The 16,554-nt window shown below is 39.5% G+C and overlaps 1 protein-coding gene across 19 annotated transcripts in view; it reads left to right on the top strand.

Moving 5' to 3' along the window:
- The window catches only part of MAST4 (microtubule associated serine/threonine kinase family member 4), a 576,955-nt gene that overhangs the window by 526,309 nt on the left and 34,092 nt on the right, over positions 1-16,554 (top strand). For all 19 annotated transcript variants that reach the window (XM_070586853.1, XM_070586850.1, XM_070586852.1 and 16 more), the window contains 6 exons: positions 755-822; positions 3,846-3,931; positions 10,458-10,666; positions 12,320-12,458; positions 13,856-13,988; positions 14,874-15,039. In XM_070586853.1, the coding sequence (XP_070442954.1) occupies positions 755-822; positions 3,846-3,931; positions 10,458-10,666; positions 12,320-12,458; positions 13,856-13,988; positions 14,874-15,039 (801 nt within the window). The remainder of the gene's footprint in view (positions 1-754; positions 823-3,845; positions 3,932-10,457; positions 10,667-12,319; positions 12,459-13,855; positions 13,989-14,873; positions 15,040-16,554) is intronic.

The following is a 16,554-nucleotide window of genomic DNA, read 5'->3' as shown; positions in this document are numbered from 1 at the left end:
AGTAAATAACAATCAATATTCAATGAGCGCTTAATTTTTGTTAGTCAACATGCTAAGAGCTTTACATGCGTTATCGTACATTGTACTCATAAAAAGCTGTAAGAGATAAATAATATTGTTCCCATCTTACAGAGGAAGAGCCTGAGGTTAAAAGGTCACTAGTAAGTGCTGATAGTGGGGGTAACCCAAGTCTTTTCATCTCCAAACCCCTCTTAACCACTAGTTTTACTTCCTCTGTGACAAACTGCGAGTTCTTAGCGTCCTAGGCGGGATATCTCAGTGGATATGAAGGAATGAAGGAAGCGATGCTCACCACAGCTTCAGAATCATCTCTGGGCTGTAGCCAGTGCATCTCGGATGCCTGTGAGAGCCTGGGAAGGCTTGCCTCTTTTGGATATGTGATTATAAGCACAGTCCTTGACCCCCCAAACCTTTTCCAAGCTGTGGTGACTGCATCAGCCAGTAAATCCTGCTAGCTGGAGCAGAGGCCCAGTTCTGAAATATCTGTGTTTGGGTGTTCAGGAGAAGGGGTTCCAGGGGAGGACGTGCAATGAGCAATTTACAAATGGCAGTTGCTGGTTCTTGCAATGTTGGATTTAAGATTTTCCCATGGGTACGTTAGAACATAGAGTAAATTTTTCTTTTTTCAATATCGGAGAAATTATTTTTCCTTTGTTTTAGCATAATACTCTTGTATAATTGCAATTGTCCTATGTTTCTTAATCTTCGAATTTTCTTTTTTTTAATAACCTAGAAATGGCTCAGTTGGGAAACTATGATAGTGGGACAGCAGAAACACCAGAAACAGATGAATCAGTGAGTGTAAGTATCTTTCTTGCTGAAATATGATGTTGGTTTTTCTGTTGATTAGCATCTGGAGATTTTGGCTGTGTTAATTACTTTATTTGTTCAATAAATATTTATTATGCTTCTGTGTGCAAGGCACTAAGCATACACTTTTAAAAGCCCCTCCCTTCAAAGGGAAACAAATTAATAAAAAGAAATCACGCACAAAAAATAAAAATGGTAAGTTTAAATAAGATCTGCTAAGAGGGGGCTGGCTCAGTGGCATAGTGGTTAAGTTCAATGCACTCCGCTTCCGCCACCCAGGGTTTGCCCATTCAGATCCTGGGTGCAGACCTACAGACTGCTCATCAAGCCATGCTGTGGCGGTGTCCCACATAGAGGAACTGGAATGACTTACAACTGTGTACTGGGCCTTTGGGGAGAAAAAAAAAGAAAGTTTGGCAACAGATGTTAGCTCAGGGCCAATCTTCCTCACCAAAAAAAAAAAAAAAAAAAGATCTACAAAGAAAAAAGGCCATGTGCTATTAGAACACAACATAAAGAGATTTACCATAGTCTTGCCAGTCCAAGAAGATCTCCAGAGGAACTGACGCTTGAGCAGAGATGTGAGAAGTTACTGAAATGAGAAGGGGCAGAGGGAATATTCCAGGCCAAGGGAATGTCATGGGCAAAGACTGTGACACTGGGAGCAGAGTGCCTCTGAGGGCTGAGAGCAAGGGAGACCATAGAGACTGGAGATCTTGAATGAAAACTGGACACAAAGGTCTTCCTTGTTCATCTTTGTCAATTTTTTTCTTTAAAGAACAGTAGAAAAGCTGTTGAGCTTTGGAGGAAGTATGTTTTTATGTGGGGTGAAGGGGTAGTGGGCCGGGAGATGATTCAGTCAGAGTTCTGACTTGAAAAACACCACGTTGATTGCAGTGTAGAAAGTAGATCAGATGAGGGGAGCGTGCACGGGTGACCATGGGGAAGCCAGCAAAGAGGCTGCTGCAGTGGCACAGGTGAAAAGTCCTGGATGCTGGTGTCTCTCTCCCTGGTTGTGAACACCAGCAGAGGAACCAGGACGGAGCAGGTGGGGTGGTCAGGAAGGAGGGGCAGCTGTGTAGCCTGGGGCTAAGAACCAGGCTCTGGAGTCAGAGTGCCTCGATTTGAAACCTGGCTCTGCTGGCTCTCTTACCAGCTGTGGGATCTCTCTGTGGGATGTCACCTGTAAAACAGAAATAAAAGATTAAATGAGGACGTGCAACTAACTATGTACTGGGGGGATTTGGGGAGATAAAGCAGAAAAAAAAAAAAGATTGGCAACAGTTGTTAGCTCAGGTGCTGATCTTTAAAGAAAAAAGATTGGCAACAGTTGTTAGCTCAGGTGCTGATCTTTAAAGAAAAAAGATTGGTAACAGTTGTTAGCTCAGGTGCCAATCTTTAACAAAAAAAGATTAAACCAGATAGTCTGTGAAAAATGGTGAGGACAGCACCACATAGTGAATGCTAAATAAACGATAGCTGTTTTTGTTAATTCCATTATCAAAAACTGGTGTGATTTTGAATGTGTTGAGACTGAAGTTCCTTTGAGACATTCAAGAGCCATCAAACTGGCATGTATATAAGGCATGGTATCTTCTGGCGTTCAGAGGGGGAGTTTTGGGTGGAGGTCTAAAGGACTTGGGAGTCATCCGTGGGTATAAATGAGGACACTCGGGTCAGGAAGAGTAAGAGGGCAGGGCCTTTCCGCCCAACCTGTGGAAGAGCACTGGGAGCGGCTGAACAAGTAAATGGGCCCAGTCTTGAATTACTACGTTTTCTGATACGGAACATTGGCAGGTAATGACTACATCCAGGTCCTGTGGCCAATGGCCAAAGGGAAGTAGAGGCAAGAGATAGTTGGTTAGAGCTGAGCAAGTCAAGTAGCCCAGAGGCCAAGGTGTTTGGTGAATTATCTGTGTAGACACTGAAGTCACCTAGGATGGTGAGAGATACATGCAGAAAGGAAAGTGGGAAGCTGGGTACCCAAATCTTCCAAAGATGAATTGATGACAAGGTCAGTGATGACAGCACTGAATAGGAGAGGATGGCACATACCTCTGGGTCATAGGGTTTCTTCCAAAATTATAGGAAGGGAATTCTGAGCTCTGCTGAGGTAGCAAAGGGGCTGTTAATACCCACTCAGTGCTAAGATACATGGGATTCCAAAATTTTGTTTTTTGTTCTGTTTGTGAGGAAGATTGGCCCTGAGCTAACATCTGTGCCAATTTTCCTCTATTTTATGTGGGATGCCGCCTCAGCATGGCTTGACAAGCAGTGCTAGGTCCATGCCTGGGATCCGAACCCGTGAACCCCAGGCTGCTGAAGTGGAGCACATGAACTTAACTGCTATGTCACTGGGCTGGCCACCAGAGAATTTGCTTTTAAGAAAACATTTTATTTATTCTTGTCCTTTGAGCTAAACGTTTTAAAGAGCTATCATTTTGGAAATTGATATATAAACTATGGTAAGATTTATGTTATGGAAGTACTGAAGAGCAGGCCTTCGGTGGGTGTCTCATTCATTGCAGACTGCCTTTTCCAAACAAGAAAGATGGCCGCAGGATGAAATAGACATGCTCTGCTGAGGGCCAGAGAAGCCCCATCATCCACCAGCCCACAAATAGCCACTTTAGCTCATTCTTTTCTGGCCAACTGAAACAAGAAGGAAGTCTGGCATTTTGGACTTAAATCTCGAAACTTTAAAAGACTAGATGAGGCTAACCTGAATAGTTTACAGAAGTAAATTAAAATTAGGAATTTTCAGAAGCTTGGTGCCTTTATCTCCTGGGAGTAGGGGCTCACTTACATGCAAATGAGACACTGTCGTGAGTAGTTGATCAGCCCTGCTCTGGAAAACTGGTCTTGACAGCTGTCCCCTGGGTTCTGTTGGCTAGAATACTGCCCTTTGCCATATTAAACAGCACAGCATGTAATTCAAGTATTATTTATTTTGCCGTTAAAATCATTTTCTTAGATTCTCAACTATTTTTTAACTTTCGTGTTTTGTTTCCAAGAGCTCTAATACTTCCCTGAAACTTCGACGGAAACCTCGCGAAAGTGATTTTGAAACGATTAAATTGATTAGTAATGGAGCCTATGGGTGAGTCATTCAAGAAAATTCTCTGCTGTATTTTAACACACCTGAGTGACAACCTTCTTCACATTTATCTTATGCCAAACAGATGTTGTTAGGGACTTGAGTTTTCAGATGACTGCGCCTTCGTTGATGGGTTTAATGTGCAGCCAAAATCATTTTTCATTGGATGCTCCGTCAGAAAACATATCAAGTGACCTGGGGGGGATTTTAGAGGGTTGGAGAGGAAAACTTTATAAAGTAAAGGAAAACTTATAAAGTAAGGTAAAAATTTATAAAGTAAAGGAAAATTTTTATATATGCCTGTTTCTACCACCTTTATTCTGCCCTTTTGGGTCCATAAGTTGATATGAGAGAGATATATATGACATGCATTTATACGTATATATGTGTGGATGCATATGCATAGATACATACACACACATCTGGATATATATAATATATACTCTGAATATATACAAATTTATATGTAGCATTACTACTTGAGAATTAGCCTGTCTAATTCCCCTCTGACCAACAGTCAGCCTTTGAGAGAAGTACTTAAATAAGAGGCTGGTTGAAAATTTAGAGCAATACAGTTCTTTTATCCTTCATATTACAGCAGAATTTTTTTTCAATTGAACTTTGTACTATAATCTGATCACATGAGTGGCACTACTTCTTTGATCCATTTTTATAGACATGATTTCCTTCTCAGGCCATAGGGTCAATAGTGACAAGATCCTTCTGAGTTACTAATAAATAGTTTGGAAGGGTAATTAATACACAAACTATGTCCTGATCCATTTTAGACAGACTATGAACTCTAGTTTAATTAAATATTAATCCCAATTCATCTGTATATGGAGAGCGATAAACAATCCCATAGACGTTTGTTGCCATTTATCGCGCATGTGAGCAGATGAGATAAAAGAGATTTTTGTTGTGCCATAAGGGATATTTCTCCTTACGATTTTTTTTTGCCTCTAATATTTTCCACACCATTGACATAGTGAAGAATTTAAATATTTGTGAGTCCTTTCTGTGTTTCACTGATTTGTTTTCAGCATCCTATCAAATGGCATATTTCCTGCTGTGGCTTATAGTGCTTTCTGATGTTTTACTTTTACAAGACTTTATTCAAGGACCTCATTGAAACTTCTCTACCTAAGGAATTGTTTTAGCATGTAATTGTTTGTAGGTTTTATATGTTTATTATTTATTTTCAGTTCTTTTTAGTTTTGGAGATCATCGGAGGAGCTCTTCCTTCATTAGGGAGAAGACCAAATGTTGCTTTAATAGATCTGTGGGTTTGAGCACTGCCTGATTTTATTGGTGGTGGAATTCTGGAATAAGATTATCTGTGAAGCACCACTCTTATAAAACTTGGACATATATCTTAGCAGTATTTGGAGTTCTAATTGGTTGAGTAAACTCATTTGTAGTGCAATTAAACCGCTGTCTAGTAGATGAGGTGTATCACACTTTGGGGAACGGTTGGGAATATACAAGAAGTTAAACAAGCTGTGAATCAGTAAACACCCAGGACGCAGGCCAAGTCATTAATGGGCTCATGAGCTGCCTGCGGGAGCTTCTGCCTATCAGCCAAAACTATTTTTTCTCTTTTGCTCTTCTCAGATTTAGTCTCTTGTTACATTTCTGACAGATTTCCTCTACATATTAATTATTTTTTACTTAAAATCTGAATGGAGCTACACCCATTGGCCCACCCAGTTAAGATGCTGATTACAGGCTTATGTCAACTGGCTGAACAAGTGGCTCCCTCTATGGGTAGATGAGCTGGGGCTGCTAGAGGCTTTTGTAGGCATCTGTGTGACAGCGTCTACTGCTCATGTCAGTAACTCCGAGTGACACTGATTCTGTGACGATGCTGGGAACGAACCCTCTCATTAGGAAGAGTGTCTCCCGGTTGTGCTAAAACACGTCATGGTTTTCTCAACATCATGCTTAGTGATAATTCACGTTATAAAGCCAATTTGCTCATTTGATAAGCATCTGATTTCCTTCTCTGTTTAACACATTTTGGATCCCTGACTGGAGGCTCCACATCCCTTCAGGCCCACTTAGCACTCTGTGGAAAGCTAGCACTTCCTGTGTGCCAGGCACTGTGCTAGTGTCTCCATCTACGTTCTCTTCTCACAAGAGCCCCATGTGGTAGTTGATATCTTTCCACTTAGATGTGGGGAAAGACAGACTCAGAGCGTGGTCACAGACACTGATTCCCAGCAGAGCCCCCTTCTCCCTCTAGGTAGCCTTCTGTTTTATAACATGTTTTAAAAGATGTCTTTTAGCCATCTTAATTGGGGTATAGAGGTCCTTCTTCAGTTGAGCACTAACATCCGGATTTTTAAATTACAACTTCAAGTGTTTTTAAAGGGAAAGAATAAAATTGACTTAAAATTCTAAAAAGTGAAAAACTAAATTTGAAAGGCACAGCGTTTCTCCCCCACGTTTCTCTCTTTCGCTGTACCCTCAGAGGACAGGGTCGCTTACCTGACAGACCATGTGTGCCAGTTGATGCAGGCCCCTCCGGCACCCTCTCTCGTGTGGCCTTCCTCTCGGCTTTCCTGGTGCAGCCGCACTCTCGTTCCCACATGCAGATTTGCTTGCACAGATTCATGTCCTGGGCCCTCAGATTCATGCATAATTTTATACGCATTTGCTGTTCACACTCCCGATAGGACTGATTCGCTCTGCTCTAGATCCTGTCAGCTTCTGGCCCCATTCCTCCCCGCCCCCCACCCCTCACTTCTGCATGTCTGTAGTAGCGCGTGGCTCAGAGAGAACAGAGCCCCTGGTTGCCCCCTCCCTGAATCACCTCCCGCCCTTGCGTTTTCCTATGTCACAGGGAGGTCACTGTAGAAAAAGATAGACAGAAGCAGCCTTTTCAAAGAAAACAAGCCTTGGGACTGGAAAGGAGAGACATGTGGGGCTGAATCAGTTCAGTCCAGTTTTATAACTTGGGAGGTTTACAGCTCTGCTTAACAGTGTTAGATGTCTGTCTGTTGGCTGCTGTTTGTCTCTCTCTCTTTTTCAATCTCTCTCTCTCTCTGGTGACTTAAGTAGATTTGGAACATTGACTTACAGGAAAGGAGGAGAGGTGCATGTGAGAGACAACAATTATTACTAAATAAACAAATTTCAGCATTAAGAATAATATTCCCAAAGCAGTACAAAAATGTGAAAAATGAATAACATAAAGGAAAACAAACAAACAAAAATCCAGCTACAGCCAATTCTAATTAAGAAGTCTAGTTGACTTTTACATCTTGATCAAGATAAGTGTATCCCGAGGCAGTGATATCTCAATCTACCTGTGGGATTAATTCCAATTGGTTTAGGTAAATTTTTCTAAAGATTAACTGATTATTACTAAGTATATCATGGCAGGGGAAAGCAGAATGTCCACTCAACTTTTATGAACTAAAAATCTGAGAATAAATGTTGAAGCCTTTTTTTACACAGTGCACCAAGGAATCTGGTCTGGGTCCTGGTCAAATTGGGCCTGAGGCATCTTTCTCTTTTGTTTTTTCATAAAATTGTGTATAAATCTGTTCTCCTTCCTCCACTTCCTGTTGTTCTCAGACAGAATGCTGAGCAGTTATTTACGTAAGAAATGGTGACGCTTGATTGAAAATCAAAATAGCAACCTTCTGATAGTAAAAGTAAAGTTCATAATATCGTCTGTCTGAGGGTCCTCAGCACTAAACTCACTCAATATTCAATATTGAAAAAGGTGGAAAGTAAGCTGTATTCTGTTGACTGTCCAGAACAGGAGTGGGGCTGGCCCTGTGGCCAAGTGGTTAAGTTTGCATGCTCCACTTTGGCAGTCCAAAGTTCACCAGTTCGGATCCTGGGCACAGACCTACACACTGCTCATCAAGTCTTGCTGTGGCAGCATCCCGCACAGAAGAGCTACAGAGAATGACGTACAACTAGGATATACAACTATGTACTGGGGCTTTGTGGAGGAAAAAAAGAGGAAGATTGGCAATGCATGTTAGCTCAGGGCCAATCTTCCTCACCAAAAAAAAAAAAAACAGGCGAGTGATTATATAAAGACACTTATTTTCCTTTTAACATTTGAATTCTGAATTTCATTTTAAAAAATAGATTCTCTATTTCAAAAATCCCTCTTCCTGATATTTGTTCATATTGTTTGTCTTGTATTTTCTGTGCTCCCTTCATGTCTGTCTGTCCTTCTGCCATCACCTTGTTATGAGAAGCTCAGTTTTCTTTGGACCTTGATTTTATCCAATCAGCAATTGGAAAAAGAAAAATACTATTGTAAAAACCTTTAATTTGATTTATAAAGAATGATTAGTTGGTTAATTAAAAAGTTGGTTAAAGTAGGAAATCATAAAAAAAGATATATACTTTAAATATTTTAATTTAACCTAAGTATACATAAATTTACTAGTCTTTTGATGTAAGGCCTTTTTAAGACAGCCAATATAAACCATACTTATAATACATTGTTTCTGTTTTCCCATTTTAGCTTCTTTAAAGTTGAAGAAGAATTTGAAGTAATCTGAATGTAGGAATTTACATTTTTATTATTTTCTCAAGTCTTGGAAATCTCACCCATTCTAAAACAATGGGGATTGTATTTAGTAACTCACATTTATCAATACTTTCCAAAGCATTCCATTTAGTTTTCTTATAAACGATGCTTTCCCTTTTCATACTCATGTTTCATCAGTTTAAACATTTGTTTAATTTAGTTACTCATGATATCAAGCCTAGCCAGGAAAACGATGTGGAAATAAACCCAGCTGGTGGGAGGAGCCCAAGAGTCAGAGCTTCCTGAAGGAGGATGACTAGCCTGTGCAGACAGCCTTGGGCACCCAGCTGGCCAGCTCCCATGTCAGTTTGTTGTACAGTGGGAATAAGAGCACCAGATTATTCCTCGAGTTGGTTCTGTGGAGCGTGGTTAAGAGGGCTTTTTACTGTACAGTAAAGGAAGAACTAGAAGACCAGACAAATAAGGAGAGAGAAAAAACAGCAAAGCGAAAAACAATGTAAGGTTTAAACAGAGACGAAAAAAAAAAAATGTGTGATTTTATGAGTGAAGGGAAAAGGTGGATACAATAAGAAGACAGAGAGAGATATCCATACATGAAGTAGCCACCTTTTCTCTTCACTCATAAAATCACACATTTTTTTTTAAAGAAAAGTGAATTCCTGGTTGAACACTTAAGGGGAAGATGTGAGTATTGATTAAACTGAGATTGCATATCCTCAAGATTGATGGAAGTGGATCACCCTGATATATTGGTCCAGCAGGAATGTAGGGTGTTCTAGTCCCCCTTGCATTCATTTTTCAGGAACCATGAAAATAACTAGTGGAAAATGCATCTCAAATCAGATACCCCTTGTTTTAGGAGGCAGACCGTTGGATAAACTATCCTGTGATTGATTGCTTTTTAGGTAAATTATTACTTATTTGATCATTGTGTTTGTTGCAGGACAGTCTCATGTAAGCTATTACATACGTCTAATGATTGATGGCTTTTTTTTTGTAAGTTATTACTTATTTGAATTTTGCCTAGCCTGAGAGTTCAGTTCTGTTCTCCCACAATGACGACAAGTTAGGAGTAACTGAGGAGAAAAGGAGCCCATCCAAGACATTGTCCTTGTTGCTTATCATTTCCAGATGGGGTTTGAAGACTCCTCCTCCTAATTACTTCTTTCCGCCACGTCATTCAAAGCTTCAGGGAGTCCCTTGTCTTTACCCAGCCAGAACTGGTTCTGTAGAGTATTTGGGTGAGGTTTTTGGCAAAGATTAAGTGCATCCTGCTCATTTCCCAAGAAAGTTGCCTGACACCTTGGCCATGGGTCAGATGGAGCAGAAATGCAGCGTATTGTTGGCCCACTTTTAAGTTGGGAAATGCATTTCCGGTTGAAAGAGCCATAGGTGTAACTCATGCCAAGGTCTGTAGGGAGGAAACATGCCACTCTTTGTTGCAGGACAGCCTCATATGACCTATTACACGCTTCTCATTTATCTGGAAATTTCATGGGAAGTACGTTACTCTCCAGTTGGAAGCCAACTGCTCTAAGGGGCTACGGTCCTTTATGCAGATCCCAAGGGTATCATATAGAAAATTATTGCTTTAGTCAGTTGAGAAAAAATACCTAACGTATCTAGCTCATGATGTGTGTGTACTTTGTTTATTCTTTCCTGTTCTGACTTATATATTGGATTTTGTTTTTATTTGTGGAAAAATGGAAAACATCAGCTAGCTTGGAAAATAGCTCTCTCTGGAGACTGTCCATTTCCTTCCTTCAGCAGTGAAGATGAATTTGATGCCTTATGTATGGTCTGTGACCTTTACTGAAAGAATTTTTAAAAGAAAATCAATCTAGCTGAAGACTTTGGCCTAGAATGGGATGTGTGTAGCTGCCAGCATAGCGTGTGTGAGCTGAATTCCGGCTGCCTTGTGAAGTTTTAAGTTGATGATCGCATGGTTTACTGTACCCGGAAGCATCCTCTCTTCCTGTGAACCCCAACTCTTGTGCTCCTTTTCAGGGCAGTCTACTTTGTTCGGCATAAGGAATCCAGACAGAGGTTTGCCATGAAGAAGATTAATAAACAGAACCTCATCCTCCGAAACCAGATCCAGCAGGCCTTTGTGGAACGGGATATCCTGACTTTTGCAGAAAACCCTTTTGTCGTCAGCATGTATTGCTCCTTTGAAACAAGGCGCCACCTGTGCATGGTCATGGAATATGTGGAAGGTAAATCATCTCTGACACAGAGAACGTGACCGCCGCTCCCAGAAACCCTCACTCGTTTGTGTGACTGAAGCCTCTGTATTTGGTTGTATCCACTGAGGCACTGAGGCCAAGCGATGAGATGTCTGTATTCCCAGTCATTATCTTCTGATAATTGCTTGTAAAATGCCTGCTCTGCTATAGCAAAGGGAAAATTAGTGCTATTTGGTAAAAGGTTGTTTTCCTGTGTTAGTAACTTCTACTCCCACCTTCCTCCTCTCAATTGGTCATTAGAGTTAGAATATAGATGATGGGATTTTCCGTACTTATTTTTATCACATATCATAAAAACATTCATTATAATTGAACTTCTTAAAGGGTGAATTAAAAATACATCCTTTTGGTCTATGGTATGAAATAAAAAAAGCTTTAGGAGAAAGAAGATACATTGTGGAAAATCTTTTTCTTTTTGGAAGTTTATGATCTACCTTTTAAGTGCTCCAAGTAATCTTATTTTCATCCGTTCTGAGTATTTGAGTGGCCATGACTTGTTGATATAAACAAAGTTAAAAAAATAAATAGACCAGGGCCAGCCTGGTGGCACAGTGGTTAAGTTCGTGCTGCTTCGGAGGCCCCGGGGTTCGCTGGTTCGAATCCTAGATGCAGGCCTATGCACTGCTTGTCAAGCCATGCTCCGGCACGCATCCCACATATGAAAAATAGAGGAAGATGGGCATAGATGTTAGCTCCGGGCCTATCTTCCTCAGCAAAAAAAAGGAGGATTGGCAGCAGATGTTAGCTCATGGCTAATCTTCCTCAAAAAATAAAAAAATTAAAAATAAATAAATAAATAGATCACCAAGGGCCAAAACAATATTCAAAGCAGCTAATTTAAGCTCTTGTAACTGTTTGAACACAATCCCAAAACTATAAAACGTGAAGAAATGTTTAAATATCGTTTAGTTTGCCCTTTTCATTTTGCAGATGAGTGAACTGAAATTCTGGAGAGAATTACTAGTTATTTAGTGGCCGTTAGAAGACAAAAACAAAGCTTGCTTGATTTCCTCCCATTGTTCTTTTCGCCACACCAATACTTTGCCGTATGAACCTTTGTTGTAGTTAATTTAACATCAATAACTAAGATTTTTCACATGTTTAATATGTGTTAGCAATATCCTAAATTCTTTACGTAGATTACCTCATTTAATCCTCACAATAATCCTGAAAGAGATGACACTGTTACCATTCCGATGTTACAGATGAAATAACCAAGACTAGTTGGCCTAAGATCTCCCCGCCGGTGAGAGTCAGAGCTAGGATTTGGTCTGAGCTCAGGCAGCCTGATTCTGGAATCCATGTTTTATTCTGGTGTATTTTAAATTGTCGCCGTGTTTCTAAAATCACGCCAGCAATTCTTCAAATTTCAGTTCTACTTCAGAGCCGAGTCTTCTCTCTTGTGAGTGCTGCTTCTTCAATAGAGATATATAGTTTCTCAACACCGCATCCTAATTAGAAACATGATTACTTAACACGCAGTCTCCACTTATGAACATGATATAGTGTGTCTGAGGGTAGAGGCCGTTCCACTTTGAAGTTCACTTCTGCGTCCTGAACTGCTGGTCTCCTTCAGTCCTAGCTGATGCTGTGCCTGCTGCATCTTTTCCTTGTGTTTTCCAGGGGGCGACTGCGCTACCTTGATGAAGAACATGGGTCCCCTCCCTGTCGACATGGCCAGGATGTACTTTGCTGAGACAGTCCTGGCCTTGGAATATCTCCATAATTATGGAATCGTACACCGGGACTTGAAACCAGACAAGTACGTACACTGATGAAATACAGGTCTTTTTTACACACAATACAAAAAGTTTTCCTAGGTCTATAACAATGTTTTCTTTTAATGCTGCTTTGCGCTTTTTAAAATTCTCCCGTAATATTCTCAAATGAATTATTTTAACAGTACGTATGGGAATTTTTATATAATCCTTTAAAGGCTATGATGCTGATAATAGTAGCTTATAAGAAACAAGAAAAAGATGATTATAAAGCCAGGGTTAGTTAATAACCTAAAATAAAATAAAAATAACCTAAAAATAAAACCTAAAAAAAAATAAATACTTCTTTTTATTATGTAAACTTTTGAATAGCTGCATAGAATGCTACTGGTTTTCTGAATAGTTTCTGCATTTGGTATCAAATACTCCAAGAGGATATACTTGATATTATGTTCTTTTTACTCACAGTTTGATTTTGAATTTAATTTTTAATCTATCTGAAATTCATTTTAGTGGTGTCTGATCTGACATGCAGATAGATGCTTTTTTCCCCAAATGACTAGCTGTTCATCTTGACGCCGTTTATTAAACATTTCATGCTTTGTCTACTAATTTGAGACACCTCCAAGAGCATTACGTGTTAATATGTAAAGATTTTAAGTGCACTGAAAATTTCATGATAAAATTAACTCATGCTCATTCCAGAAAATTTGGAAAGTGCAGAAAAACTTAAAAATTTCATTCACAACATTACCAAACAAGGACAGCTAATAGAATTTTGGCATATTTACTTCCAGTAGCTTTTCTTTTTTTTTCCAACTCCTCTGTTCCTTTAATTTTTAATTAAAATTTTTCTTTCCCCTTAAAACGAAAATTTTTAAAAACGTAAGTTCATAAAGCTGCCAAATGTGAATTCTTTGCATGTATAAGAAATGTAGGGTTTTTTGCTTAATGAGTAGAAGTTTCAATTTGAGCTGGAAGTTGAAATCTGAAACAATACTACATTTTTCTGTCCAAGTTCTTTATCTCATGTCTCATTTAAATCACAGATGAGTTGCTTATCTTAGTTCCTGATGTGTGACAAGGGAGGGATTATCGGTAGCCCTTTCTCTTCTAATTCCTTATTCTGCAGAGGAAAGATGTCAGAATTCCACACTTGAATTTTTCTAAGAGTTTTAAGTTGTAAATGATACTGTATGTAGCTGCTCCAACAAAGATTAAGGGGGCCTGGCCTCTGGCCATCCTTTGTGAATTACACTCAGCCACCAGATGCAAGTAATTGACATCTTTGTGTGGCTTCATCTCTTCCCAGGCTGGACTTTGTAATAAGGTTGATACTATATACCAAATAGTCTTACAAATTGACGGGGGAGGGAGAAAGCTAAAAAGAAAAGAACCAGCTTCGAAGTGAGCGTTGTAATATATGTCCTTCGCTTTGTAGCTTGTTGGTCACCTCCATGGGGCACATAAAGCTGACAGATTTTGGATTATCCAAGGTGGGACTGATGAGCATGACTACCAATCTTTATGAGGGTCACATTGAGAAGGATGCTCGAGAGTTCCTGGACAAACAGGTAAGCTTACGTGCTATTCAGGTCTGTAGAGAAATACAAAGTACACTATTGCCAGTGAAATTCGGAATCCACTTGTGCAGGCTGTCTTCACATTAGTACCAGGAGGGGTTTAGATGTCTATGTAAGCCTTGCATTTAATAAAGTGCAAATTCCTTCCATTTTTCTCCCTGGGCCTCTTTGAACTGTCCGCTCCTCCTCATTCCTCCCCCAACATTATGGTCTATTAGCAAGACGAACGATCTAATTGCACACAAGATGAGAGTCTGAGAGAGACAAATGGAAAACTGTTTTTGTAAGAAATTCAGGAGTCTCAGTAGAGTACTCATGAAACTCTTGATGCATCGTACAATCACGGCTGCTAAAATCCGAGCCATGGCCCATTTCCCTTTAAGCATGCCTCATTACCATGTGCCCACAATCTGTTCATTGTAAAGTTACTTAAGGTAAACACATCTCAACTGTCATGCTTTTATGGAGTTACCAGAGTGTGAATATATTTTGGTCATATAAATACTAAAACGATCTCTGACAGTGACAGGTAAAAAAATGCATTATTATTTTAAATTTAAGGATTACAAATGTCTTTAATATTGTCAAATAAGTAAAACTACCAAAAAGGGTCAAATCTTCAATCTGAAATTACACATTACACATAGTTTAGCATTAGAGCAGCATTTTAAATTTCCCTTCTTTGGTGTTTAAGTAATTTATTGCCTTTGGTATTAGAGTTACCAACTTATAATTGTTGTTCTTAAGTCCTTTGTCCGTGTGGTTCCATGTGGTTGAGCAGGTGTACTCTGGACAAAATAATTGGTGTTTAGCCATATTGCTCATTTTAATTCATGCCTAATATTCCTATTATTCTGATATTCCAATCATCTTTAGGTCTGCGGCACACCTGAATACATTGCACCAGAAGTGATTCTGAGGCAGGGATACGGGAAGCCGGTGGACTGGTGGGCCATGGGGATTATCCTCTATGAATTTCTGGTTGGATGCGTGCCATTCTTTGGGGACACTCCAGAAGAGCTATTTGGACAAGTCATCAGTGGTAAATGTCATCAGGAGTTATCTTTAAGCCACTGTTGGGAAGCAGCTATTTAGTGTAATTCTGTGGAGTATGGCAGTTTTTACTGCTAAAATGTTAACCTTTATCAAACAGTTTAGCCAACAAATTAAAAGAACTCACTCATCATAGCACATAACTGACTTTCACAATCTCAAGAGAGCAATTTGTGTTGAGAATTGATCTGACGGAGTTTTGTTAACATGGAATTTGGAAATGCGCTAGCAATGTAACCAACTTTTATGGTTTGCTTTTTCTGTAAAAGAAATTGGTGTGGGATTTGTAAATGATTTCACTGCCATCCAGTCTTCCTTTCCATAATAGGAAAGTTGCACCAGGGAAGAAAAGGTTAATGTGAGTACCATTTGCATAAATGGGAAAAATGGCTAATGGCACAGTGAAGAAATTAACAAAAATGTAATAAACCCTAAAACAAATGTCTACCAAATAATAAATAATGAGAATGGGAAGGAAGCAAATTTAATCCACAGATTGTTAATGATTTCATTGGTAGTTGTTATGGTGTAATGTTATTTCTGTAACAGCTGTTCATCTTTCATTTAAAATTCAATAACCTTTAGATCTTAACCTACAAGCTGACCCTAACTATTGTTATGCAGCTTGTGGCAAAACTAAATGATAATTAAATAGGCTCTACCTGCTGTTTTTGTAAATTTCCCCGAAGCATAGATCAAAAAGGCCTGTCTTCCTCAAAGTTTGTCAGTTATCGCTGACATCTCCATCACCCACCTCCGGTGCGTTCTGGACTATGCTTACAGGGTCCAGCAGTGGAAATAGGGAGAAAATTCGTTTTGATATGAGGAGCCCTTGAATCACAGTATTATTTTCTATCATTGACTTTGCGAGCCAGGCATATTTGTAAACTTTAACAAAGTAGATTTGTGAGTTGCCTGCAGTGTATAACCCTTTTATACAATATCTGAGCTGTTTATGGATTTATAACTAGGCTGTTTTCTGATACACTAAGGCCTGAATGGCAAGAGGAATCAACTGTTTAATTAACACAAGCAGCAAATGCTGGCTTTGTTCTCGATGCCTCACGGCTCAGATGCATATTCATGTTTGATTTTCCAAATCAGATTTAAACTGCAGCAGAGGAAGCTAGAGGCAGGCACACACAGATATAACTCATGTTTTTATTGCATTTCCACACACACAAGCACGCACACCTATCTTCAGGCAAACTCCTTTAGAATGTAGAACATAGTCTAATATTTATGACAGATTTTAAATACTTCCATTACTCTGATTACTTTGGATTTTTTTTCTCCTTCAGTCTTAGCATTTTTGACCTTTCCTTTGTCTCTGGAAACAGTTACTTCTACTGTTTTTAAATTGTTTTTTGCTTCTCGGAGCTGAAGAGCTCTGCGGCTGTGGCCGAATCCTCAGCTGAGAATTGTCGGAGAGGAAATGTTACTGTCAGATGATGCCTGGATGGGCGAGCACCTGAAATGCACGTGTTCAGAGTTTCCACTATGT

Source organism: Equus przewalskii, chromosome 20, assembly GCF_037783145.1.
Source record: "Equus przewalskii isolate Varuska chromosome 20, EquPr2, whole genome shotgun sequence".
Taxonomy (NCBI): domain Eukaryota; kingdom Metazoa; phylum Chordata; class Mammalia; order Perissodactyla; family Equidae; genus Equus; species Equus przewalskii.
This window is presented reverse-complemented; position numbering and strand designations above follow the sequence as displayed.